At 49.0% G+C, this 25,397-nt stretch overlaps 10 protein-coding genes across 10 annotated transcripts; 5 read left to right on the top strand and 5 right to left on the bottom strand.

Moving 5' to 3' along the window:
* Window positions 1-62: 62 nt before the first annotated feature.
* On the bottom strand, window positions 63-2,235 carry TRIVIDRAFT_215361 (uncharacterized protein; the record flags this gene model as incomplete). The annotated part of the gene is made up of 4 exons (XM_014103854.1): window positions 63-318; window positions 389-1,608; window positions 1,678-1,976; window positions 2,076-2,235. The coding sequence occupies 4 exons, from the start codon at window positions 2,144-2,146 to the stop codon at window positions 160-162; spliced, it is 1,749 nt and encodes a 582-aa protein (XP_013959329.1).
* Window positions 2,236-3,650: 1,415 nt separating this feature from the next.
* Window positions 3,651-5,135, top strand: TRIVIDRAFT_61829 (uncharacterized protein; the record flags this gene model as incomplete). The annotated part of the gene is made up of 1 exon (XM_014103855.1): window positions 3,651-5,135. The coding sequence occupies one exon, from the start codon at window positions 3,651-3,653 to the stop codon at window positions 5,133-5,135; it is 1,485 nt and encodes a 494-aa protein (XP_013959330.1).
* A 1,029-nt stretch (window positions 5,136-6,164) lies between these two features.
* Window positions 6,165-6,407, top strand: TRIVIDRAFT_31923 (uncharacterized protein; the record flags this gene model as incomplete). Its single annotated transcript, XM_014103856.1, has 1 exon — window positions 6,165-6,407. The coding sequence occupies one exon, from the start codon at window positions 6,165-6,167 to the stop codon at window positions 6,405-6,407; it is 243 nt and encodes an 80-aa protein (XP_013959331.1).
* Window positions 6,408-7,711: 1,304 nt separating this feature from the next.
* On the top strand, window positions 7,712-9,581 carry TRIVIDRAFT_32994 (uncharacterized protein; the record flags this gene model as incomplete). The annotated part of the gene is made up of 6 exons (XM_014103857.1): window positions 7,712-7,910; window positions 7,989-8,185; window positions 8,259-8,623; window positions 8,701-8,826; window positions 8,877-9,363; window positions 9,465-9,581. The coding sequence occupies 6 exons, from the start codon at window positions 7,712-7,714 to the stop codon at window positions 9,579-9,581; spliced, it is 1,491 nt and encodes a 496-aa protein (XP_013959332.1).
* Window positions 9,582-9,949: 368 nt separating this feature from the next.
* Window positions 9,950-11,430, bottom strand: TRIVIDRAFT_177099 (uncharacterized protein; the record flags this gene model as incomplete). The annotated part of the gene is made up of 2 exons (XM_014103858.1): window positions 9,950-11,244; window positions 11,319-11,430. 2 exons carry the CDS (start codon window positions 11,428-11,430, stop codon window positions 9,950-9,952), a joined length of 1,407 nt encoding a protein of 468 aa, XP_013959333.1.
* A 208-nt stretch (window positions 11,431-11,638) lies between these two features.
* On the top strand, window positions 11,639-12,152 carry TRIVIDRAFT_32934 (uncharacterized protein; the record flags this gene model as incomplete). The annotated part of the gene is made up of 4 exons (XM_014103859.1): window positions 11,639-11,668; window positions 11,799-11,870; window positions 11,928-12,002; window positions 12,078-12,152. The coding sequence occupies 4 exons, from the start codon at window positions 11,639-11,641 to the stop codon at window positions 12,150-12,152; spliced, it is 252 nt and encodes an 83-aa protein (XP_013959334.1).
* Window positions 12,153-12,325: 173 nt separating this feature from the next.
* Window positions 12,326-12,882, bottom strand: TRIVIDRAFT_32375 (uncharacterized protein; the record flags this gene model as incomplete). Its single annotated transcript, XM_014103860.1, has 2 exons — window positions 12,326-12,503; window positions 12,581-12,882. 2 exons carry the CDS (start codon window positions 12,880-12,882, stop codon window positions 12,326-12,328), a joined length of 480 nt encoding a protein of 159 aa, XP_013959335.1.
* Window positions 12,883-13,931: 1,049 nt separating this feature from the next.
* Window positions 13,932-19,325, bottom strand: TRIVIDRAFT_112547 (uncharacterized protein; the record flags this gene model as incomplete). Its single annotated transcript, XM_014103861.1, has 8 exons — window positions 13,932-14,871; window positions 14,951-15,241; window positions 15,309-16,061; window positions 16,290-16,361; window positions 16,637-16,748; window positions 17,094-17,290; window positions 18,121-18,698; window positions 18,783-19,325. Coding segments are annotated over 8 exons (3,486 nt in total), but the record flags the coding sequence as incomplete, so codon positions are not given.
* A 367-nt stretch (window positions 19,326-19,692) lies between these two features.
* TRIVIDRAFT_54680 (uncharacterized protein) lies at window positions 19,693-21,123 on the top strand (the record flags this gene model as incomplete). The annotated part of the gene is made up of 4 exons (XM_014103862.1): window positions 19,693-19,898; window positions 19,961-20,244; window positions 20,307-20,451; window positions 20,514-21,123. 4 exons carry the CDS (start codon window positions 19,693-19,695, stop codon window positions 21,121-21,123), a joined length of 1,245 nt encoding a protein of 414 aa, XP_013959337.1.
* Window positions 21,124-23,199: 2,076 nt separating this feature from the next.
* On the bottom strand, window positions 23,200-24,989 carry TRIVIDRAFT_189003 (uncharacterized protein; the record flags this gene model as incomplete). Its single annotated transcript, XM_014103863.1, has 3 exons — window positions 23,200-23,888; window positions 23,954-24,796; window positions 24,860-24,989. 3 exons carry the CDS (start codon window positions 24,987-24,989, stop codon window positions 23,200-23,202), a joined length of 1,662 nt encoding a protein of 553 aa, XP_013959338.1.
* Window positions 24,990-25,397: the final 408 nt, after the last annotated feature.

Raw genomic sequence — 25,397 nt, forward strand, 5'->3', positions numbered from 1 at the left:
CGCCGTGAGTCAATGAGGCTCATGATCTTAGACGTCGAGAGCAGTCGAGAAAGCAGATAAATCATAGTAAAAAAGAGATATTTTGCGAAAGCTATAGAGTTACATTAAACATGACTTAATTCATTGGCTCATTACTCCACTCCTTTTTGTTTCTTATCCTCATGGCCGACCTCCAACTCTAATAACGCCAGCGGCTATCAGCTTCTGGATCTTGGACCGCACGCTTGGGTTCTTCATGTGCTCTTGAAGAGCCATTGGGTCGGATTGCGACTGCTGCAGGATGGACTGCATGACTGGATCTTGCATTATGCCCATAATCTACCGAGTTTCCTGTTAGTGAATGCTCATCCAAAATATTAACTCATTGTAAAAGGAAGGAAAATCTCACCTCTGGGTCTTGAGCCAGTCTCTGCCTTGTCTGCTCCTCCGACTCGTTCTCTCGGGCTGAGTACATGGCTGAGAAAGCCTTTTGCTGCTGCTGTTCAATTTCGCGAGCGTTGGCACCCTTGTGATGCTCCGCATCAACCTGCATTGCCTCATCGCAGGCATCCACACAGTCGGAGTATTTGCGCATGCCAAAGTACGCCTGCGCCTTTCGGATATAAGCTCGGATGAAGGTTGGGTCCTTCTTGATGGCCAAGTTGCAGTCATCCAGCGCGCTAGGGAACTCAAAGAGCTTAACAAAGGCAGCAGCGCGGTTGCTGTATCCTCTGGGGTCCTCGGGTGCTCGCTTGACCATCTCCGAGTATGCGGCCACGGCACCAGGGAAGTCCATATCCTTGAACTTCTTGTTACCCTCTTCACGGGCCTCCTCAGCCTTGGCAGGGTCAATGTATGCCTGCTTGGATGCCTCAGCCTTGGCTCTCTCGGCAGCGCGGAGCTTGTTCAAAACATCGGGAGTTCGGTGCTCAGTCAAAGATCTGTTGTAGTTTTCGACTGCTTGAGCAAGGTCTCCCTTCTTCTCGTAGGCGGTACCGATGCGGGCATAACTCTTGGCAATCAGCTTGAAGTCGGCGTAGATAAGTCGGCCCTCGTCGATGGCCTTTTGGCAGGACTCGATACACTTGTCATAGTCTCCCTTTTCGAAGTAAGCCGCGCCAAGGTTGTTCAGGTAGGTGATATCTTGGTAGATCTCCCATGCCTTGCTGTAGTGCTCGATAGCCTCATCAAACTTTCGCTTCTTGTAGTTTTCCGTGCCAAGAGCCTTCTCCTTGTCAGCCTCCTCCTTCTTCTTCTGCTTCTCCAGAGCCTCCTCGTCAAGCTCGGGCTCGGGCTCGGGCTCGGGCTCCTTCTTTGGCTCGGGCTTCTTGGGGGCATCTGGCATAGGAGTGTCCTTATCCTCAGACACAACGTAAGACTCGCTGCCCTCGGGAGCGCTGTCCCGCATTTCCATATCAACGCCCATCAAGACACCCAGCACCTGGATCATTCTGGGGTCGCTGAAAAGATCCTGAGAGTTGAGAGGGTTCTGCTGAATTTGCGCCAGCTTTGCCATGAATGCGGGGTCGGCGAGGAAGCTGCTCGTCTTGGGGTTGGAGGCAAGCTTCTGGATGAGGTTCGGGTCCTTGAACATATTTCCAATTCCGCCGGTAGGATCGGGACCGCCACCTGTAGGAAATCTGTGTCAGAGATGATGCAACGTATGCTGTGGACGCTGGTTTCTGCGGTAGAACGTACCTGCTTCGGCCTGCATGGCTTTCTCGACAGAGGCCAGGCCACTCTTGAGCTGTGCGTTGCTCGGGTCATGCTTAAGACCCGCCTCGTAGGCATCGTTTGCTCCGAGGAGGTCTCCCTTGCCGTGAAGAGCAGCACCTTTGCGACCCCAGCCCTTGGCCCAGTCTGGCTTGATTTCGGTCGTCTTTTCAGCGTCCTTCAAGGCATTGTCCCAGTCCTTCTTGGAGGCATAGGCAGCAGATCGGTTGGAGTAGAGGATGTGGTTTTCGGGCTGAAGAGCAATGGCCTGAGTGAACTTGTCGCTGTTTGCAGGCAAGCCAAAACGTCAGCTACCGGATCTCTGGGATCTCTGGAGTGTGACGACGAGGGGTCAGGTGGGGTGATTGGCAGCGCAAACTTACATAGCCTCGTCAAAGTTCTTGTCGGCGATGGCCTTGTTGCCCAGAGCTTTGAGCTCGTCTGCGGAAGCCATGGTGAAGAGCCTTGTCGAAACGGTGGATGCAAAGTTGATCGATGTCTGGGAAGAGGAACAAAGAGAGGAAGAGAGCGAGAGAGTTTGCGCCAAAGACTTGGAGATGATCAGCTCTGGATGAAAAGAAACGAAACCCGGTGTGGGGTCTGTAAAATACACGACCAGGTACCTTCTAGCTGCTTCGATGCGGGATCGCGCCCCACACTTGTGCTTTCCATAGGCCAAAGCTGGTGTGGGGCTCGTGATGGGAGTTGCGAGGCTCAATCGATGTTGTTTGAGGCAGAATTGCTGCTGTAACTGGGTCAATATCATTGGGTAGAGGGTGAAGGTAGAGTGCCGTAATTCACTTAGGTAATGACTGAATGAGTCTCATAATCGATGTACTTCTGTACTGAAGGCTGGACAAAGAAGAAGAAAGCTTGCTAATCAGCTGCCGCAGCTACTGTACGCTGTAATTGGAGTGCATTGTCAACGCATGAGTACCACACAAGTGCCTCTGGGAGAATGGAAAATACGAGGGAAAAGAAATATTGAAAGCAGAAGCCAGATGTATGATTTATACATTTATACATCCATCACAGCCGTAGCACACAAGTCTATATCGGTGGATCAGCTGTCAAAGATTAGTACATCCATACACACTCTCTTAGCGGCCGATCAACCAGCAGATTAGGCATGTGAGTGAACAAGCATCGGCCTGGCTGAAAGGAATTACTCATTGAATGCACTTTGTCAGTCAAGTCAAAAGTGCCAAACTCTCGAGCCGAAAAAGATCAGGGTTGGATAATTACTGCCAATACTAGCCGGGCTGATGACATCCAGTGGCACTACCTCTTAGTCCCTTGGCAAGCATGACGGGAACCAAGAAGCAATCATGCAGGTATTATTCGTCACTTATAGACATCAGTGCTTACCTATAGAACATCAGGGGAGTGGGATAAAGGCTTAATTGTACTCAATAGGTGTCGTACCTTTGTATCCAATGTGGAATTACTCGGGCCGTATTAAACTTCAAGCTCGACCTTGTGAGTACCTGTATCTACAGCTCACCTGCTATACGAACTTTCCAGTCCCCCAATCTCGCCTGGGAAGCCATCGCCAGCCATTTCCTTGCTAAAGATAGAATCTCCATCCATCCATTGTCCATCAACTGGTGGAACCATCATCAAGCTCCGCTCCCGTCGGCACGGCCTAATTGTTCATCGGCTAAGGGGCCGACGAATGAACTATTTATTTACGACATACCACCCCGCTATCGCTAACGCACATGCAGTTACAAGACGACACGACGACAGCTGCTAGTAGACCCAGCTTGGTGGCGCTATTGGAGCAAGCTTACTCGTGTAGATGAGAAAAAGAAAGATAAAGGTAGCGGCAGCACGAGCGCGAGTAGTCAAAAAAGACCATCTTTTAGTATTTTCCTCCTGTTCGCGGTTCGAATTCCTCACACGTTTCACCTTAGCGCTTCCGTCATCCTGGCCGGAGCACCTCAGCGCAACACCAGATGGCTGGCACCGAGTTGCCTATTGAGGAGCATGACATCGTCATCATTGGCGCAGGTCTCAGCGGCGTAAACGCTGCTCACCGGCTGCGAACCGAGCTTCCTCACCGATCCTTCGTCATCCTCGAGGCCCGCGACGTTATCGGTGGAACATGGAGCTTTTTCAAGTATCCAGGCATGCGCAGCGACTCTTCTCTCCGGTCTTTTGGCTTTCCCTGGTACCCCTGGAAGCATTCTCACAAGATCGCCACAGCCGCTGAGCTTTGCGAATACATAGAAGATGCTGCCAGGACAGATGGATCGTACGATAAGATTCAGTTCCAACACCGAGTTGTTCAAAGCGATTGGAGCAGCGAAGAGCAGAAATGGACCCTAGAGATTGATAACAATGGCTCCAAGAAGCTCTTCAAGGCCAACTTTCTCTTCACCTGCAACGGCTACTACTCGTACGAAAAGGCAATGCAGAGTCCAGTTCCCGGCATTGAGAATTTTGAAGGAGAAGTCGTCCACCCACAGTGGTGGCCAGAGGACCTCGATTACAGCGACAAACGCGTCGTGATTATTGGCAGCGGAGCAACCGCCATTACGCTCTTGCCCGAGATGGCGGACAAGGCAAAGTCTCTCACGATGCTGCAACGGACGCCGTCCTATGTTGTTTCCATGGATAGAAGCTCGAAAATGGAAAAATTCTTGTCGGCGTGGCTGCCCTTGACTTGGGTGCACTGGATTGGCCGATGCATCGACATGTGGTTTGAGGTCTTCATCTCTGAACTTTGCCTGCTATCTCCCCGCCTAGGACGCTTTTTGATCACGCAGGATCTGGACAAGAAATTGCCAAAGAAAGTTGATGCTGCAATTCACTTTAATCCGACTTATGGCCCGTTTCAGCAGCGGCTGTGCCTAACTCCAGATGACGAGTTCTTCAACGCCTTGCATCGTGATAACGTCGAGATTGTAACGGATGTGATTGACACCACTGAGAAGGATGGAATACTGCTCAAATCGGGACGCAAGCTGCCGGCAGACATGATTGTGACCGCCACGGGGTTACACGTACAGATCCTCAGTGGAATCAGGCCTCGCGTCGACGGCAAGGATATCGATGTTGGGCAGCAGTACGCGTGGAGAGGCTGCTTGATCGAAGGTATCCCCAACTTGGCAACTGTTTTCGGCTATGTGACTACGACGTGGACGCCTGGTGCCGATTCTATGACCAAGCTGGGCATCCGAGTACTGAAGCAGATGGAGGCAGATGACGCATCCAGCGTCGTCCCATTCATTGAGAGGACAGAGGGAATGCCGCGATTTTTAAGTACGAACGCAAAGAGCTCTTATTTCGTCAAGGCGGCAGACCGGATCCCGAAAGTGACTGGCAAAGGCCCCTTTTATGGACGTCTGAATTTGGTTGTCGATTTATGGGCGCTGTGGTTTGGCAGCATGCGAGACGGACTGGTGTATACAAAGAGGGAAGCCAAGAAGACCAAGTAATTGATGATGTTACTGCATGTAGACTGCGCTAAATAGCTACAGAGATAGAGTAAGAATGGACTGCCAGGATTTAACAGCTCATCAGGGGGCGAAGTCAGCACATATTTCCCGATGTCTGAATCGTTCATCGGATAAGCAACACATGCAAATACTCGGGGTAATGATGCCTGCCATGTCACAAATGATCGGATAAGCAACACATGCAAATACTCGGGGTAATGATGCCTGCCATGTCACAAATGATCCTTCAAAAGTCTCAAACCAAGTGCCCGATAATGGATCAGGAGAGCGTTGGCAGGATGGCAGCAACACTGGCGAGAGACACGACACATTTGAGGCGGCAAAATATTACAGAGCATAGAAATCCGGGCTCGTGGTCTGCCTGAGACCTGTCAACTGTCTCGCCTTAGGATTGAACATGCTGCAATGTCTCAACCCTAGATGCTATGATCCTTTTGCGAGAATCCCCAGTCTGCGTTACAGGAAGCCAAGTAGCCTTCTATAGAGTGCTGACTCGCGCGTCATCGGAGTTATTGCATGTACTGTATCCAGCTGGCCGGGACGGAGCAGGGATCCTGGTTTATTTAGGATTGTTTAATTTGACCATTGATCCTGGCGTTTCCGAGGTTATTGAAGCATTTCCGCCCAGTTTTGGCTCTCGATTTATTCAGGCACTAATATTTCATTACAAGCACAAGTACGGGCTGTCTGGCATGTAAGCTGCCGTCTAGTCGTGAGTAGCCTCTTTGACGGTCTTTCATTCAATGCATCCCCACAGTGCATGTAACCACGCACATGCAGCATGTTTAACCGTGGTGTTTTGCCATTGCTTCAGTCACATGCCAGACGGAGATACCTTCAATTTCGCCATAGGGTGACTTCTACATAGAGGTGTATATCATATAGCCATAACATATAGCTAGCATCATCTCTCTATCCCCGAATTTGACACATCTCACCATACTGCCATCGAAATACTAAAATATCGAAACAATTCTCCCTCTCCCAGTTAGTCATCAAAACAACAAGATGCGGATTCTCAAAGTCCTCGCCATCTCTACCCTGGTCACAACCTCGGCTGCCGGTCCAATCGCGTACCGCATATGCCAGGCTGGATGTGCTGGCGTCGTCATGGCGTGCTATGCAGCTGCCGGCGCCACATGGGGAGCAACGGCTGCTGCTTCAGCTCCTGTAACGGTCCTAGCTTGCAACTCCGCCTTTGGGACGTGTCAAGCAGCTTACTGGGTTGCAGCCACTCTCCCTTGTTTTTAAGCCTTGATGTTGCTTCGCATCAAATCTTGCCAAAGAGGTGCCTATACGCCATCCCATTTGGATACAGGTGCATGTAAGTAGGCTACCGGCCATCTCCAAATACACTACAGCTCACACAGAGAGTCTATAATGAGGTGGATGCTCGAGGCTAACCTGTATGTACCTATCTGTACCAAGACAGGCCCGAACTGTCCATGGTTTCATGAATGAAAACATTAGATACAACAAACATGTGACGCCTATTTATTTTGACCTCAATCCACACACGTGGGAAATAAATGGACGAGGCTTTGTATGTTTGACACTGCACGGGGTTGCGTGGCGGAGATTAGGGGCATGGATCATGGTGTTTTGCAATCAGTACTCCGTATTATCGGAGGGAAAAGGGATGATTGGGTACATGTAATAGGAACCAACCTCGGAACCAACCTCGTATCAACACAGAAAACGAATTGATTGGGCACTTCTACCCCCATGACCCGTACTTCCTGTAGCTGACCTGCATCAAGTGCAAAATGTAAAGGCTTCGTTTCATTGACTGATCACCCATCCATTCAACTCCATGCCCATGCCATGCAGGACAGCACAAGCATGGCCGCCATTAGCACTAGAACATGGAACTTATAGCGCCATTAGCGCCATCTCAGTGGCTCCTTGATCCCTGGCCCGGCCCTCCCCGTTCCGCTGGCGACCCAGATAACTGGAGCTGCCCCTCCTGGAAGCTGGATCCGAGCGCCGGGTTGGTGATTTTACTGCAGAGCTGCTGCTGATGAATGCTATACCTACATTAGTTACATGTCCACTACAAACATCGCACATGGACGTGGACCAACAACAACAACCTCGGAGTTGCTGAAGCTCGGCGTCCGAAATTACGGCCAGACTCGATGCCACGGCTATCAGCAGAGAGAGATCCTTCAATCCCCTTCATGCCCCTGCTCATTAACATGCTCCAGGGCTATTTATTTTTTCAGCCGCGAATCCCGTTTTGCTCTCTGGTCTGATTCACTTGCAATGCCATTACTAGTCAGTTCGATATTTCATGGGCCTCCGGATTCACCGCAACCGGGGTCTGAAGCTAAATGCTAAGGCGTGAGATGATTGAAAAATATGTGGTGCTTCGAGCAGCCACTTCTTCCTCTCCATTCATCCATCCTCTCAGTTCTCAACCCTGTCGTCTCTTGTTTGGCGAGTTCAAGCAAACGATTGCGCACCCGGTTCCATGTAGTATCGACATCTATACATGTCCAACCATTCTCAACTGCTGTCGCAAATCGCTCTTCTCCAGAATGGAAGCAGCCACAATGCCGCTTAAGTCCAATTATTTATCCAACTTCTGCCTCATATTCTTAGTTGCTTTTGTAGCCCATCGAATTTACCGCTGGCAGCGCCTTCGACACATACCCGGACCAACCAGTGCTGCATGGACAATATGGTGGCAGCTCTCAAGCGCATTGTCAGGGAGGTATCATGAGCGGTTAAAAGAAGCTGCCGACACCTATGGTATGTACATCCATTTTCACAAATGTAACATGATATACAAGTATCCCCGTCTCATTGTCTCTCATTGTAAAATATTAGGCCCTCTCGTACGCATCGGCCCCAATCAGCTGCTCTCCATCGATCCCGAGGTGCTCCGTCGCATGTCTGCAGTCCGCAGCGGCTACACCAAGGGGAAATTTTATGCAAGCGGTAAAATCGTCCCCGGCGTAGACAATGTCGTCTCTCTGCGGGATCCAACAAAGCATAAAGAGATGCGCGCCCTAATGGCTCCTGGTGTAAGTCCATCCTCTTATCCAATCTCGCGCCCTCCAAACCCCCTCCGAACCCCCAGACTCAACCCTCCCACAGTTCGCCGGCAAGGCAAACGAAGGCTTTAGCTTCGAAGCTGCCATGGATCGCCAGTTGCTCAGTTTCATTAGCCTTCTTGAGCGCAAATACGTTTCGTCCGGCTCAGATGTCCGGCCATTTGACATGGCTGAGAAGACGCAATTCTTCGCACTCGACGCCATAGGTGATATCTCCCTTGGACAGCCGTTTGGCTATCTTGAAAAAGACCAAGATCTGTACCAGTACAATGAGATCAATACGACATCGCTGCCCGTGATGAATGTTGTTTCTGTGATGCCATCCCTAGCAAATCTTGTCCATACGTGGCCCCTGCGGTTACTACTGCCAAAGGAAGGGGACCAGGTTGGCTTTGGTCGATTAATGCAGTAAGTCAAGAGAAAACATGCATATATACGCAGCAAATGAGACGAGAGATAAGTGAGAGTTATCTAACACAATAAAGCTTTGCGCGGAGTTACGTTGAGACTCGACTGGACCCCAAGACACCACGCGCTCATGACATGATGCAAGCTCACATCGACAACGGCATGACCAAAAACGACCTCATCCAACAAGTCTTTCTTTCCATGTACGTCCTCTTACCACGTTCTGGAAACACTGCCGCTAACCATCTGGCAGCATCGCGGGCTCCAACTCCTCTGCCCACGCCCTCCGCATGACTCTCCTGTCCCTCATCACCTCCCCACCAGCATACAGCGCCCTCATCGACGAAATCCGCCGCGCCTCCCCCTCTGTCAGTTCTCCCATCACCTGGGCGCAAACCCAGTCCCTGCCCTACCTCCAGGCCGTTATCCGCGAAGGCCTCCGCATGTGGCCTCCAGTCGGCGGCCTCGGCTTCAAGACCGTGCCCCCCGAAGGTGACTATCTCAACGGCTATTTCGTCCCCGGCGGCACGGAGATTGGCCAGGGTTTCCACGGACTTGGGCGCTCCAAGGCGGTTTGGGGCCCGGATGCTGACGTCTTTCGGCCTGAGAGGTGGCTCGCCGCTCAGGGGGATGCATTGAGGGACATGACAAACGCCGTCGACACCCACTTTGGGTACGGGAAGTATTCGTGTCTCGGGAAGCCGATTGCCCTGATGGAGTTGCACAAGGCCGTTTTTGAGGTATGTTACACCTGCACAAACATGCTGGACCATTTCGAGCGCGATCTTCAAGTGGTTCATGACAGCTAATACGGCAATTTTCTTTCATTTCTCCGTGACAGCTTGTACGACGCTTCGACTTTTGCGTCGTGAACCCTGAAACCCCGATTAAGACGACTGCTTCCATATTTCTCTTTGCGTCAGACTTTTGGGTGACGCTTACCAAGCGCAATCTTTGAACCTCGCGCTGGGGATTGATAGAAGAGGTATGGTTATTACTTGAATGTCTTTTACTTCCATGTATTCTCTTATAGCATGATACCCCAGCTCATCGAGTTAGCTTAGCTTATTCAGGTATGTTTCCAGCTTCTCACACAATGGCACTGAGCAGCTGGACTCTCTCGTCTAACATCTGAATGTAGATGCGGAATCTGAAACAAAAGGTTAGAATGATTGCATTCAAGGCAAGAGAACAACCATACTCATGAAATTTTGACCCAACGGCCCGTCATTAAATTTATCGTCCAATCGACAGCTTGCCTAGTATCCCGCTATAGTTGTACATTGTAATTATAACCTCGTGACTAAAAGAAAAATTGAGATTCCATCATTCCCTATCCTCCATATTTACTTCATTCACTGGCGTCGCTCCCAAGCTCTCCAACCCTCTCTCGCCTGCCAATTCAGTGCCGGCAATTCCGCCACCAGAGTTTGGTTTTCGTCCCAGCGCCTCTTCGTACTGCTTGCCTGTCTCGTTCAAAAATGCCTGTACTTCAGCTTCCCTCTTGATAATGTCATCTCGCTCACGCGTGAGCTGCCCCACTGTGGCCGCCTTGGTATTAATGTTATTCTCCATCGATTTCAGAGTGGCCTGTAGTTGCACTAAACATTCGGCAAGACTTGGTAACGGCGTTATCTTTGGAGGAACTTGCAACAGCTGCTCGGTAGGATCCTTCCGAGGTTTCTTTAGACCATCCAATCCTGCGCGCGTCTGCGCTGTTTCATAGGCGATTCGTCGCTCGGCATCGCTGTCTGATGAAGAGTCCGAGGTGTGCCCTTCGGCTGCATTGATGAGCTCAGCCATTTTTTGACGGTCTTGTTTTCGCCTCTCCTTCTCCGCGCGTTTGCCTAATGACAATCCACCGTCTTCAACATAATCATCGAAGCCTTCTCCCAAATCCTCGTCTTCGGCAACTAATCGGCTATCGTCCTTCTTCTTTCGAGCTGACAGGCTGTCATCTTCATCTTCCATAGAAATGTAGTCTTTTTCTTTTGCTAATCGAGCTCTGCGCTCCTTCCTTTCGCGAATCTCCGCTTCGGTGAGGATCTGAGTGGTCTGAGGTTGGCTAGTGGAAGATGGTATGGGTGATTCTACTATCAAAGCTCCTTCAAGTTCGGATGGGTCTAGATCCATTTCGTCATCGAGAGTCGCCTTGAGAGATGAGAGGTCGCTCGGGGTGTTTGGTGTTGATGATTGAAGCTCGTCAAGATATTCTTTGCTGTATCTTGGCCGGTCATCGTCATCTTGGTATGATCGAACCGGTAACGGTAGCCCTCGGGCAGCCATGCCTCGTTTTATGGTATTCTTTTCAAGGACTTTCTGTCCCATTGCAGATTTTCTTGGCGAATTGACATCGCTGCTTGGCTCGTCATCCTGTTCGCCTGCGTCGTCTCCGAATGAAATTTTTGCTTTTGGAATCTTCTTCTTCGACTTTGATAAACCTGCTCGATTGGCATTCGGCCGTACGACCACTGGACCATCGTCGTCTTCGTCGTTGCCCTGTGAGGTCTCGTCTCTGTCGCCCGATGCATCTTCATCTCGTGGATTGAACGTATTCCGTAGCCCAGATTGACGAAACGGTTTCCGGCCTACTTTAGATCCAAACGCTGGCTTCACGACATCTACATCTCCAGCCAAAGTCAGCCTTGTCCTCCATCAGCAAAGACATCGCCAAATAGTTTCTGCGGTTACGTACCATTTTTGGCGCTGCCGCCTTCGGCCACGGGCGGCGCGTCTCCGCTGCTCTCGTCGTCATCATAATCGACCTTGATGACCCTCGCCTTTCGTTTCGCGCCAAACGAGCTCATTCTCCGTAAATGATCCTGGTTTGCGAGCTTGGAGACAAGTTGCGCGAGCGCATCCTCGTCTCAATGGCGATAACCCGAGATTCGTTATCTTATCGCACGTGACTGGAATTTTAAGGTGGGCAAAGCTTCCTCGACCTACGTTAGTGCTCCAGGTCGCGTCGCAAATCGACCGTCACCAAAGCCTCTATTAATTAATTGATTGCTCACGATGGCGCCCGCCCAACCTGAGCTGAAGAAGGTGAGTTGCCCAGTCTGAAATCAAATCATCACCGTGATTCAGATACCTTCCCGATTCTCCACCAAATGTACTTGGCAATACGAATCATATGCTATTCCAATCGATCATCCCAGCTGACATTGGGTGCTAGTATCTCGACAAGCGGCTGTTTGTCCAGCTTAACGGGAGCCGAAAGGTCATCGGTGTGCTCCGTGGATACGATGTGAGAATGGCCCGATACGAAGCGGAGAACCAAGGCGTGGAGAACTAACGGGCACAGGTCTTCTTGAACATTGTATTGGACGAGGCGGTCGAGGAGAAAGACGGCGGCGAGAAGATTAGGCTCGGCATGGTGGTGCGTAACACCAGATTTCCAATCCAACCCAGAAACCCTTTGCCCCTAGAACATACGCTTACTTGAATACGGCAGGTCATCCGTGGCAATTCCGTGGTCATGCTGGAGGCTCTGGAGAGAATCGGCGGCGACGACAGGCAGAACCGATAATTGGGGCGACAACAAAGATGGCGAATGGATACCTGAATATCCTTGTTTGGCGTTTACGGAAACGATACGAAGAGGCGATTATGGGACTTGATACGAACGTCTATTGTTGCTAGATTTTTGGTTTTTATCCGAGCTCAAGAAAACGAAATGCACACCAGTCTGGGACCTCACTGCTACTTGCTCTGTGAACCCCAGGCATTCGCATCATAATGGTCCATGTTCTGGCCATTGTACGTTTTCTGCCATCCCTTGACTCCTCCTTTGAGGATTGCAGCAGTCATTTCCACCTCACCAACCGAATTGAGATATTCCTGGAACCACCCCGCGCATTTCGGCCCTCGACTTCCACAGCTCCCTAAACGTGACCGCCGTTAATCTTCGCTTCGTCGAGGAATCCAGATATTTTACCATAGCATCGGATGGGGTACCTACCGCAGTAGAATATCACTTTCTTGATCCCAGCCTGCTTGCAAAGCTGATATACCCCCGAACGAGTATGATAGAATGACTGAGCCGGCAGGTTCACAGACGTAGCAATTGTGCCACCCTCCCAATCATTGCGGCGCACATCGACCAGTAAAAAGTCCTTCTGCGCGTGATCTCCTGCCGCCTTAGTGCGCTCAATCCACTCATAGACTTCTGAAGGCTCCATGACAGCACAGGAGACGTCAGATGGTGGTATTTCTTCAAAGGCAAGGGCGGAGCTGCCTTGTTGTTCAGAGGACGCCATTTCCAATCTTCGCAAAAAGCGGTATGGGAGAATTGATATCCGAGCAACAAGTAGTTGCTGATGAATGAGGAGCTCAGATTTTAGAGAGTCGTGAGGTGTGCTTAGAGATTCGCTTTGACGAGCACGAGACCCCGCATTCCCCAACACCAGATTTGTTCCATGTTGACTCCAAGCCGAATTGCCAATTGACAGTCCTATGCCTCCGAGATTTTGATAATTCTCCAACCACTATTTCATTTTATGCCTTGAGAGTAAGAATTCTATGGCATACTACGCATCGTTTAATCCTCAGTGTCTCTATTCATATTATATGCGGCCATGGCTGGTCAATCGCAGTCAAGCTTCATCGAGGGGCATTAAAAAAGACATACTGTATTCAATCTGGAAAAGCAATAATGCCAATATTCCCTTTTTTTAATTCTCAAAGATATATTTTTACCACGGTCATATTACTAATCATGCCACTGACATTCCTACGATGCCTCTATGTCATTGCCATATCCACTGACAAGAGAATGATTACGCGCAGTTTGCTTTATTTTTGCTTCTTTGCACAATTGTTAGCGTAGCATGTCAACGATCATCGCTGAATTTTGATTCAAAGCCACACCCACAGAGTCATGGTATAAGCGTGAGAGAACTGCTACCTATAACAGGGAGAGACGTATCAAGTAATCAATCAATTTATCTAGGTATATAACGCCCTCCAATAGATCAAGTTCTAGAAATATCTGAACAATCGCTCATTTGTATTTGTCGTGTTCAAACACCACCTTATATCGTCCACACATAACTTGCATGATAACCGAGACTGTTGCGTATACAAGATCGGCGTTGTTGAAAGGTTCAGCAACTATTTGTGCAGGCGTACCTTTCTGGTGTTATCGTCGCCCTGCTATTGCTAAGGTTCGCGCTTTCATTATATGTTGATTTTGTCTGACATTCTCTCCAGGCATGTCAGATTTGGAAGGTTGAAGGAATTTCCCCTAAGCTTCTCTGTAGTCGTGGGGAAATGATGAGTAGAGAACAGTTCATCTCTCTACAGGAGGTACAGCATTCATCGTGACTGAATTCCAATCCACATATCCATCAAACCATCCGCTGGGATCGAAACCAGATAGTGGATCAATACTCCACGGTATGTGCGCTGTCTGCCCCCAAGTATTCTCTATTTGCGGCTCCTGTAAGCCATCATCTGCGAAAAGTCCCATGTCATCCAATCCAGCGCATTCGGTTTGTGGTATGTGCATTGCTGCTTGCCAATCAGCCATTCTCTGGTCTGGTTCCGATCCATTTTCGGGATTCATGTTTTCCGCCCCTTCAGATACCAATTCTGCCCATTTCTCCAGTTTCGCTCTTGTAATGCGGACTTTTAGCGCCGTCATCATCCAGACGTTCTTGTTCACTCTTTCAGGATCTGCGGCACATAGCTGGAAGGTTGCATTCGCATGCTCAAAGCGGCCGGATATCGCAGAGAGGATTTCAGGGATATTAATCATGAGTCCTGGCTGTGTCTGCAGTTGAGTCCGCAGTACAGCCACAGCTGCTGCCAAGTCAGCGTCACCTAGATCGGGGCGTCCCGGCAACCGTCCCCCCGGCATATCACATTTTTCCGTCGTCATAGCCGGGTCACACTGCGAGTTTGCGATATCGGAATTGTACAGGGCTACATTAGGGTTATTCGCACTCGGGTCGTCTGGCATTGCTGTTTTGCCCTCGTACATTGCTCTAGGGGTCGCCAACCTTGCCCATCGGGCTAACATGACGAGGGCGTAGACAAGATGAGAGCCTACTGCTGTAGTTTGAAAGTAGTAGGTAGAGATGGGAAGAGAAAGCCACGAGTTGAACCACCCTGTGAGAGCGGCACTTGACTGATATATCTTATCAAGCGGTGAATCTGTAGCCATGGATACGGAAGAGAGTGATTTGGACAGGGAGCGGATCAAGTTTTTATCGACCACGGGAGGTTCGTATAGCCGAAGCCGTGCACTTTCCAGAAATAGCTGAAAGGTTTCTATGGCACTTGTTAGTGAGATCGAAACTATAGCGCAGAGTGCGCAAAAATTACTGACTGTCATCTTTCAAATGTTTAGGCATAGAATCCCGAATGTGGTTGAGTTCGTTTTGAAATGCCAAGATATAAGCCGAAATAGGGGCTGAAGGAACTGGAGAAATTTCCCCCGAGGTCCCGCCTCTAGAGTTGAGTTCAGAAATCCGCTCCGTCAACCTTTGTATCCTGACAAGATAGACGAGAGAAATATCGGTTTCATATTCTGGGTGTTCTTCGAGGTGCCGTATGCAGTCTTGGAGATAGCCAGTATACCTCATGGGTTCAACCCTTTGAAAATTCATGGATATTCTGTAGTATTGAATGTGAGCAAAAACGAGTCACAACGACTGGTAAAGGTAGCAAGGAAATGACCAACACTGATGCCCAGTACCATGCCCCTGCAAAAGCTCTTCTCTCTTCGTTACTTCGACCATGTTGCACTGGTGGGCGGACGACCATTAATCGCGTTCGTTCGTGTACGCCTGGGGGCTTGCTCAAGCCCATGTCGCCAATTAAACTGCCGGCCAGGGTTATCAAGTTGCTGAGCTGTCCGTGGAGACAGCAGTGGTACTGCTGATAACCTAACATGACTATAATTCCCAATAACAGGTCCAGAGATTTTTCTGAGCGGATGAGCATATGGTCTGCCAGGTGCTTCATCAGATGATACATCTGCGCCCTCATCGACCTGATACTTCGAAACGAGCTGACCATCCGAATAGCTGCCATCAGAAACGGCCTTCTTGCTGCTAAGACAGCTGCTGAGATATTGGGTGGAATTATGACAAAAGGGTGAACGGGCTGAAGATTTTTCCGATAAAATTCAAGAAGCCCTTCGTCTGAATCTGGAGGCGGGGGCGCCTCCATGGTGTCTGGATGGCAGATGCATGATTTCGGTGTGAAGGAATTGTACGATGGGTCGATGATCCAAGTATTGGCTTGGTTAGAGATGCTGGGAATAGCACTGGACGGGCTTGAAAATGGAGATAGGTGGTCAGAAGAGCCTTCTGTTCTCGGGTCTTCGTTGTCGTCTTGCGAATGTGGGTCATGCTGAGCTCCAGAGAGCTCTCCGGAGGCCTTGAGAAGGCTAACAAGGCCGTTCAGCCGCTCTTCGATCTGCGCCGTTCGGCTACTCAGGGACTGTTAGATCGGAGATTCAAGAAGAACCTGAGAGTTGACAATGACGAAAGATGCTAGCGCCCTCGAAGCATTGAATTCTCCGTTCAAACGGACTTGAAGAAAGAATCAGGGGGTCCGGAGAGCTAAGCTAATATATCTCCGCAACGGGATAAACAGAGTAGCGGCCCGGAGCCTGCTTATGAAGAAAGAAACGAGGAAACGGAACCTGCGGACTTACGAGGGTTTGGATTGTCTCTTCTTTCGAGGGCGATGGATTTGATTCGTACACTCTTTCAAGAGTCTCTCACATCTATAAGTTGGGGCAAACAGCAATTGGCTTGTTAGTTGGCGTTCTCAACAGAAGGACAGAAAGCGCGATTTTGCCGTCCAACATGGCACAACGAAAGAACAAAAGTAGAGCCAAGAGAGAAACAGCCGATGCTGCTTATTCTCCTTTCTGATTCTCGTTTTCGGCATCACTTTGCCGGTATTAAACCCAATGAGAGTGTAGAAATAAAATAAAATGAAAAAAAATAAAAAATAAAAAAGGGTGACAGGATTTTAGCTCTTGTCCCTCTAGCTCACCTGTCACACTTAGCTCCCGAAGCTTCGTTTGATCGTATACACTTCGCCTTTGCGGTGGCACAGGGAGCGCAGGCAGCTCCCCATTTTGCTGTGGGCAGCTTTGGCCGCTCGGCTCTCCAGCTGTTAGTGGTTGACAATGAGGGCTCAGCATCCATTGTTTGTCATCGACGATAGTCTCTCGTCTTGTTGCCGGCCCTAAGTTATGCAAGCAATCAAAAGAGGGTACATGGTCGGCCAGATCTTGCGAGGCGGAAGTAAAATGAAGTCCGGCGGGCTTTGGACTTTAAAGGCAGCCAGAGGCCATCCTTAGATTAGCCCTTGAAGATTCAATGGCTCAAACCACTTCAACTTGGGGCGGCGTTTTTGCAAAAGTCCGGACTTGAACAAGGCGGGGCGCGGGTCAGATCCTAAGTGGGTGATTGGCTAATCTGCCACGCTTCTCAGCTCCGGAGAATACTATGGTATCCTGGTCGAGACGCGGACAATCCCGATGCGAGAAGCATGAGATGGGAGATGCAGAGCCAGAGTGGGCAGTGGACGCCATCAAATAGCCTGAGGCCGCCAGTTGACTGGGAGCAGGTACGAGTAGCTGTTGGTCTTGCCGCTTGAAGCTCCTGGATCGCTCCTTGCTGTTTGATGCCTGTTCTGCTGTTGCTGCCCCACATGACGCATGGACGCATCGACCTTACGTGTATTAGTCTGGACCGTTCAGCTGGGAGTAGAAGCCTAGTCCTTATCGAGCAATACATCGCCCACTTGCGACATGCTTGGCGCGCAGTAATCCGTCTAGTCCTAAACAAGAAATACAAGCAGAATCTCTCCCGGCCGATTATTATTGCACCGCTTGTCAGTTCCGTTCTGAAGTGTCTCCAATTAACCTTATTATTACGGACTTAACGTCTTAATAAGAAATGCTAAGGTATGCTTATTCCGCTTGCTCGAGCTCAACTCCTGCGGAATCAAGCAGCAACAGCTTAGTCAAACATGAGTCAACCCAAACGTATATAGCATCGACGCATGAGTTACCAGGTAGTACCAGGTGCTGCTCTTTGTACTCGTACTCTCGCCAATCGGCAACCCGTCACTTCCAACTGCCGCAACTGGCGCCGCAACTTGTACCACAACTTCTTACCACCATGACAAAGATCGGCACGGAAGACGGATAAGCCCTTTGTTTCAGAATCAGAGACTCAGCCCTGTGGCCGGACCTGCTCTTCTAAGAACCTAACTAAAAGTACGGGAAAGAAAACAAACGCTATTGAATACATCTGTATGGTACATCAGGCTGTAGCTCCAATGATTACATGATGGAGCTGCTTATCGATAGGTGCTCCTCGACTGTTCTTCCTACATGCTGAACTCAGTCATTAACTCATGGCATCCATGCCCATTACCTATCCACTTGTCACAAAAGGAAACAAATCAATGTTGGCCATTCGAAAGAAAACGCGCGTTCCAAGGTCCCATTCACCGCTTATTTGGACTTGGAAACTCCAGCCCCGATGACACCCGGAAGCTTTTCATCTCCAACATTATAGAGCAAGGTGACGGCCAAGGAAATAGTTCCCAGCATAAGCAATGTGAAGCCGGCAAAGAGCCAGAACGGGACGCTAATGTCCTTCTTGGCACACGTAGGACCCGCCCAATGGGTAAGAGGTCCGTTTTTCTCGGCCCTGGTGCTTAGGCAGTGGCATGCAAAGCAGACAGGGGCGTCAGCAAGGGCACTGGCATCTTTGGATGCGTACTTATCCAAACATTGCCCCTGGTGTGAGCAATTGCCGGTCTTGGAGATGCAGCTGTCCAAGGAGTCAAAGCAGGCGGGAATAGGGCCTGCAGGGGCTCGGAGGGTATTTTGGGCCGGCGTGGTGGGTTCCACCGGGGCAGCAGTCTTATGAAAGTGGGAGATCACCCGCTCTGCCTGGCGCCGATGCAAAGATTGCTGTTGGTCCGAGGACTTGCCAACACCGGGGAGGAGCAGCAAAGTTGTCTGCACTTCGCCAATCTCAGCAAGCGAAGTCAGCCGGGGGAAGCTATCGATCACATTGCCCAGTTGTTCCGGCTTCTATAAACGGAGAGTGCGGCGTTAGTTCGGCATTCTGTCCCAACCACGACATCCATTGATTCATTCGACACTCTCGATGCATACCTTTTGGATATCAAAATCGGCAATCAAAGTTCTTCCCGTCCAGCACCGCGACTCAAATGGATTGGTCATTTCATCATAAGAGCAGCTCATCTTCGTTTTACTCTTCCGAAGCTGTTCCAGAGGCACTTGGATGCCCGCGGCCCAATGCTGACGGTCGGTAGAAGGTGCATCGGGGATGGTGAACGAAGGCTGCACGCCCAACTTTGCTCTGGTATCCTTGATCTGCTCTTCTGTCAAGCCCTCCAGCATAATGAACAGCTGCTTAGGCTCAACGGCGAGCTCATCGAACAATGAGGCAGAGTCACCTCCGTACTGGTTCATTAACGAAACCACTTCCTCAACATTGGCATCGTCAGGAATTTCATGCACCGAGGCGTCGTAGCCGGAAGACGATCGCTGCAGCATAATCAGTCGGGCGATGCTGCTGGGGATGGACGGTGGCGACGCTGATTCGCGATTCGGCAGGATGTAAACGTCAGCGGCGGGCTGCGATGCTGCAGCACAGCTCACAAGCGCTGCGGCAATCCCAAACGTGAGCTTCATGATGATTTTCGTCTCTGTAGAAGCTGTCGTGGATGGTGAAGGCGCGCAAAAAGGGCTCGGCGTCAACAAGTTGCACCGAGAAGTAGGAAGTATGTAGGTGACGCCTCAGGTGCATGCTAGCCGAATGTGGTTGGCGTATCGGCGGTGGGGGTACAATGTTCCGGTCAGACCCCTGCGTAACCACATGCGACAAATGTGTAATCCGATTTGCCTTATCGTTGCCGTAGAACTTCATCATCATCCACCGCAATAGCTCGAAATACACCATGCGCTTATTCTTTTGATAAAAGGTTACTCCTCTTCTTTGATTGTATTTTTTTTTATCTTTGGCTGCTTGGAAACGCACAGGATCCGCATAAAAGCCGGGATGCTGCGGCGCGCAGCGGTCGTTTCGCGACACGCAACCCTGATATCGAAAGCCTCGCCACATCTCCCCGCCCATCGCATCCCTTCTGCTAGCCGACAGATATCGTTTTTACCATGGAGAAATAGACCAGCGGCAGAGGGGCTTCCGGTTTACTTTGCCAAGCCCGTTGTTCCTCCCAAGCCAGGTGCTTTCCGGCGCCGCTTAAAGTAAGCTGTCGCCACGGCTGGGTCGGCGTGATCTTCCGTAGAACTAATATCAAATCTCGCAGCCGAGCTGTTTTTACAACCATAGCCGTATACGCTTGTTGGCAGATATTTGCGACCGTTGTCTTCGACCCGCTATTAGACTGGGCAGATCATGAATGGGAGGCTTTGTCGGAGAGAGAAAAGAAAGAGATGGAAGATATGGCGGATGAGGATGAGCCCATTCTATTCCTCCCATTCCCATTTACGACGAAGGAGGTCAGACAGCCGCCATACAAGGGCTCTGATCCCGAGTGGGCAACATTCATTGCCGTTAACAAAGATCAGCAGTTGCAGAAGGACATCAAAAGTAAGTTGAAGCAAGACAGAGGCTTTCAAAATTGCATAGTCACTAATTGGCTTTCTTCATAGTGGGACTGGCGGAACTGATACGGCGGGGCGTTGAACGGAACCCTGCCTACGTCCAGTTGCTCGGCGGTCGAGATATTAAACTCAAAAAACTGTGGCTGGATATCATTTATCCACCTGCGCCGCCCCCAAAACACTATGTTTCTGGGTAAGACATGAAAGTGGCTGGCCTTTGTTTAGACATCTGTGGGCTAAAACTTGTTTTGACAGTATCATCATTGATGATGACGGCATATTCTGGGGCGATCGACCAATGGACTCCCTAGCAGCCAACCATCTCAACACTGCCATATACCCGAAAGCCGTAGCATTATCAGTGTGGGCTTTTCTTAATTCATTAGCCAGGCAGACTGCCCAAGATATTGCTAAAGTCTTGGGATTTAACACTCCACCCCCACCTGAGGCAACATGGCAGGCCGCCATTCTGAATCGCATCAAAGAACAGGGAGAACTCGGGACAACTGGCAAACAGACAGTCAGAGTTCCAGGGCAGCCGGACAAGTCCAACTTTCCGGTCCACACCGGGATCAGCGAAATCCCTGGCACCCCATTTAGTGGTGTAAGCCAAGTCGATCCTCGGATTCAGGCCGCACTTCAGGCAGCTACCGTCACATTTACGAAGAACTGGCAGCCTGCAAAGCAGCCACCCAGCAGGGGTTGCATCAGGGTCGACGGACTTGTAGAATTGCAAGGAAAATCTGCAGTCATGGCTGTATACGTCCTGGGATGGTATGATCCTAAACAACGAAAATACATGGGTGTCCAAACCGGCTTGAAGCACCTTATACAACTAAAGCAAAGACCAGCCGGTGGGGGCTAATTTACTGGATCTTTATACAAGTACGAATTTGGCTTTTCTTTTTGTACGGTTTGATATGGATGTACAATATGGACCACTCAGCAGCATTACGGTATGGTATGGTATGGCATGGCATGGATCGGCGCTGAAGTTTTTGCCTCGTTTTTGGTTCTTTCTCTCTTTTCCATTCTCTCCTTTTTTTTTCAACGATACCACCCCCTAGATCAGATCCTAGAGAGAAGTACCCCCCACCAACGTGGGACGTTGCATGTAACAATGACAGGTGCATGGTCCCTATCTTTTAATAGCTCTTTTCCTCGCAACTCTGCCGACAACCGAGGTTCGATGTACAGGTGCAGTAAATACTTCATGTTGCAATTTATTATTAATAATAATAAGCACGAGGAATTAGATCCCACAATAAGCATCAGCCCTGGAGATTAAGTCACCGGGGATTCCGAACAAGACTGAAAATAATGAATAAATAAACGAATGAACGAATAAACGAATTTATCATTTATCAAATAAATTAATGGATCCCTAAAAATAGCGGAACGAAATAGGAAAGAGTATACAGTATTATCTATCTATCAGCCGAACAAATAGAGTTGCGGAAGTCGCCATCCGATACCTCACTGCATATTGAGCATTATTCTAGCTTAGCTATTCTAGCTATTTTTCTCGCAAAATTCCTATTCTCTCGGGTGCAAATCCGCGCTTTTCCAAAGGCTAGATTAAAAGTGCCTCGGCAACTAGCAGCGGCGACTACGATTCAGACAAATTATCCATGAAGCCTAGCAGCCATGTTTGCCACAAGGCCTATACTACACGAGACACTAACGACAGGTCGAGTCATGACTGGAACGCTGGAGCCTAGATTGAGTCGGCAGCTTGTCCAAGCTTGTGGCCTGGATGTTCAATTGAGTTGATCTGTGTCCGCGGTAACTTGATCCGGAAGTAAGATTGAATCAATTCTGGGTGGTTGGTTGCAGTCTCCTTGAATAGATCGGCGAGTGAGATCAAAAAAAAAAAAATGAAAGAAAAGTAAATAGGTTGAAAATAAATGAGAAAATAAGATAAAATATAAAATATAAAAAAAGAAAACAGTATCACCCGACGAGCATCGGAAATTTTTTGAGAGTTGATAGGTCCTATTACTCTGCCCCAATATATGAAATACGGCAAGTTGATCCGTCGGATATAAGCTAACTACGAGTGGAGCTTCGATAATTCTTTGAAATGAGTTCTTCTAGTCTTAGTTGAGAGACGCTCTTACGTTACCAAACTCCCATGTTGTTTAGCAAACCACTAAGACACTTATTGATAACTGCCCACAAGATTTTTAAATGTATTGTCATATCTAGTTCCGGCATGTTCACTGATAATCGTCCGCTATTTACTGCCAGATTTTGAGAAAGTCCGTCTTCTGCGCCCTTGGTCATGAGCTTTGCCAAGAGTCAAGATACGGAGACACTTACGTGGGAAACGAGTGGGACCAAAAAGTCTGCATTCACAACTACCGCATGACACCACGGCTGATATTCCCAGATGCAGCCCTACTCCGTAGGCGGAAAGAATCTGCCCGAACATTCATCCGAGTCTTCAGTGATGCCGAAAAGAGAATACGAAGTAATACGACGTTGTTCAATATAGGTTAGAAGATGAATTACTGGAATCCGACATTTACAGTAGTTTATGCGATTGGAAACCCCCCTTGCACTATCGCGCTATCAGGTCCTGAGTTTGCGCATTAGTGCTGATATGCTCTTCTTCAGTGAAGACCAACATCGGCGATATTCTCCTGCAACAGGGATAGTAGCGTCAGCAAAACATGCGACAAGTTGTCTTTAGCTCAGGTGGCGCTGCAAGAGACTACCTGAAACCCCCGTAACCTTGACAGAGTTGAGACACAAGCGAAGAAGACGTATAGCGCCATGGGTCTAAGCTTACTCATTGTGATGACGAAAATTTCCTCATCTAGTTAACTCTCATTTATTGCATACTGACCTTCTAAGCTGCTTTATAATAAAGAACAGAGAATCACGGCCCACACTATGCTGGCGGTCTGAAAGACGGTGCCAGCGATAAGCGTGTAGCTTATTCGGACTTCGCTGGCCATCGGACCCTTCTCTCCGCGCGCACGTACAAATTGTCTGGCTTGATGACCACCTGATTTGGATCGTACTGAACGGCTTCATCCATCTTGGCCAACGTGAACTTGTAGCGATATACCAATTTAGGTAGAAATATTTTGACTTCTTCCAATGCCAAGTTGAAGCCTATGCAGCCGCGAGGTCCAGAGGCAAAAGGCTGAAACGAACCTGCTGGTCTGTTTTTGACCTCTTCAGTGTCCCAGCGGTCAGGATCAAATCGTAGAGGGCTGTTCCAATGCTCAGCGTTCGTATGGAGGTGGTGCAAGGCCAAGATTATGAGGGAGTCCTTTGCCATCTTGTATCCTCCAGGCAAGATCAAGTCAGTCTTGGCAGTACGAGCCGGTTGGAACGATGAATTGTGTCGTCTCTGTGTTTCCTTGATGTATTTATCCAAAAACTTGAGATTTTTAGTTAACTCCAGTGTAGCGTGGGTGTCCTCGTTCCAGTCGTTGTCGACGAGCTCTTGGAGGAGGCGATCTTGCATCCCGTCATAAAAGACCAGGCCATAAATCAACCAGGAAAGTAGCGCTGCTGTCGTTGAGAATCCAGCGCCGGCGATAATGGTCACACCAAGAGATGCTTGGTCCTTGGTCAATCTGTTTCCTTTGTTGTCTCGGGCTCGAATGGCAAAATCTGAAGTTTCAGCTGGTCAGCATACCCATCTAATTACTCAAAAAGGCGTGTATGTGACTACATACCAATCAAGTGGTCAGCTTCTAAAGCGGCTTCTTGGAGTTCCAGCTCTTTCGCGCCCATTTTAGCATTCTCAACTTCTTCCATTTTCTTATCCAGCCGCTCACGAATCATCTTTGTAATATTACGGAGCTTCTGAGGGTCTCCAAATGGAAGGCTGCCGTACCAAGAGCCGTAGCGATTCACTTTCCTAGCCAGCACCAAGATCTCAATGACCATGGACACAATTTCATCAAGTGGTGTATCCACTGACGCAAAGTGACGGACTTGCATACCCAGAATAAGCTTGACTATGGCTTGAGAGGTCAGTTTCAACATATATGGGAATACATTCCAAGCCTCGCCGTCTTTGTCTAATTGGTCGAAGACTGTGAAGGAGTCTTCAATAGTATCCTGCAGCTTGGGTGCGTAGTGTTTCACAGCCTTGGGACCCAGTGCTGGAGGGAAGAATTTGTGGTTTGCGCGCCAGTTTTCAGTATAAGTACTGCCGAAAAAAATTCCGGCATCTCCCAAGTTGAACGGGTGTAAAGGGTGCCCTTCAATTACACCCTTGGTAAAGAATTCGCTCTCCATCAAGCAGATATTTGTCAGATTGGGGTCGTTTGTGTAATTCCACTTGGTGCCAAACGTTGTGACCGCGAAAAGTTTACCATATGTTTCAAACAGCCTTTGATGATTACCAAGGTGGTCAGGGTATATCTGAGTAAAGTTGCCAAGATACGGAAGACCTTTTGGTCCCGGGATCTTGCGCACTGCGCCGCCATCGATGGAGATTGCAATAGGTCCATCAGCAGCGAGTACATCTGCTACTGATGTAAGGTATTGATCATCAGATATAAATCCAACCCCTAAAATCCCAGTTGATATAAGTAAGACGCGCTATACATGTTATTCTTGAATCTTGTACTCGCCTCGAGGCTCCACAATAGCAAAATGTGAGGCAGCAAGATCTTGCAAGTCTTCGAAATCTAATGATGTAGAGACTTCAAACTCTACTGCCGTGGAGGGCTGCTCTCCCAGAAGGTGGAAAAGAGTCGGCATGTTGAAAGCAGGCAATATCGTTGATCTCTTTTAAGAATACAGGTTTAAATTATTGAAATATCTCAAAAATGATAGGTTATTGAACTCAACTATCAAACTGGCTGAATCTTTTTTTTATAGAATGGAGAGGGCTTTACTTTTAAATGGTTTCTTCATTATTGATTTAGCAATTACATCGTTCGTCACAGGCCGCGAAACACCCTCCGCGGAGCATCTTGGTGGTAATGATGATCATAGTACGGGTGACTCTGCATCCACCGCCGAGTTAGAGCATCATGTCCTCGGGATATGATCAACAAGCAAGTTAATACTGACACATTTCCTTTTTCTTTTTTACCTCGGCTTTTGCTGCCGCATTTTGTACGCTCAAAATAGCAAGTTACCTAATTTATAATTACGGAATTAGTT

This window comes from Trichoderma virens, assembly GCF_000170995.1.
Source record: "Trichoderma virens Gv29-8 chromosome Unknown TRIVIscaffold_3, whole genome shotgun sequence".
Lineage (NCBI taxonomy): Eukaryota > Fungi > Ascomycota > Sordariomycetes > Hypocreales > Hypocreaceae > Trichoderma > Trichoderma virens.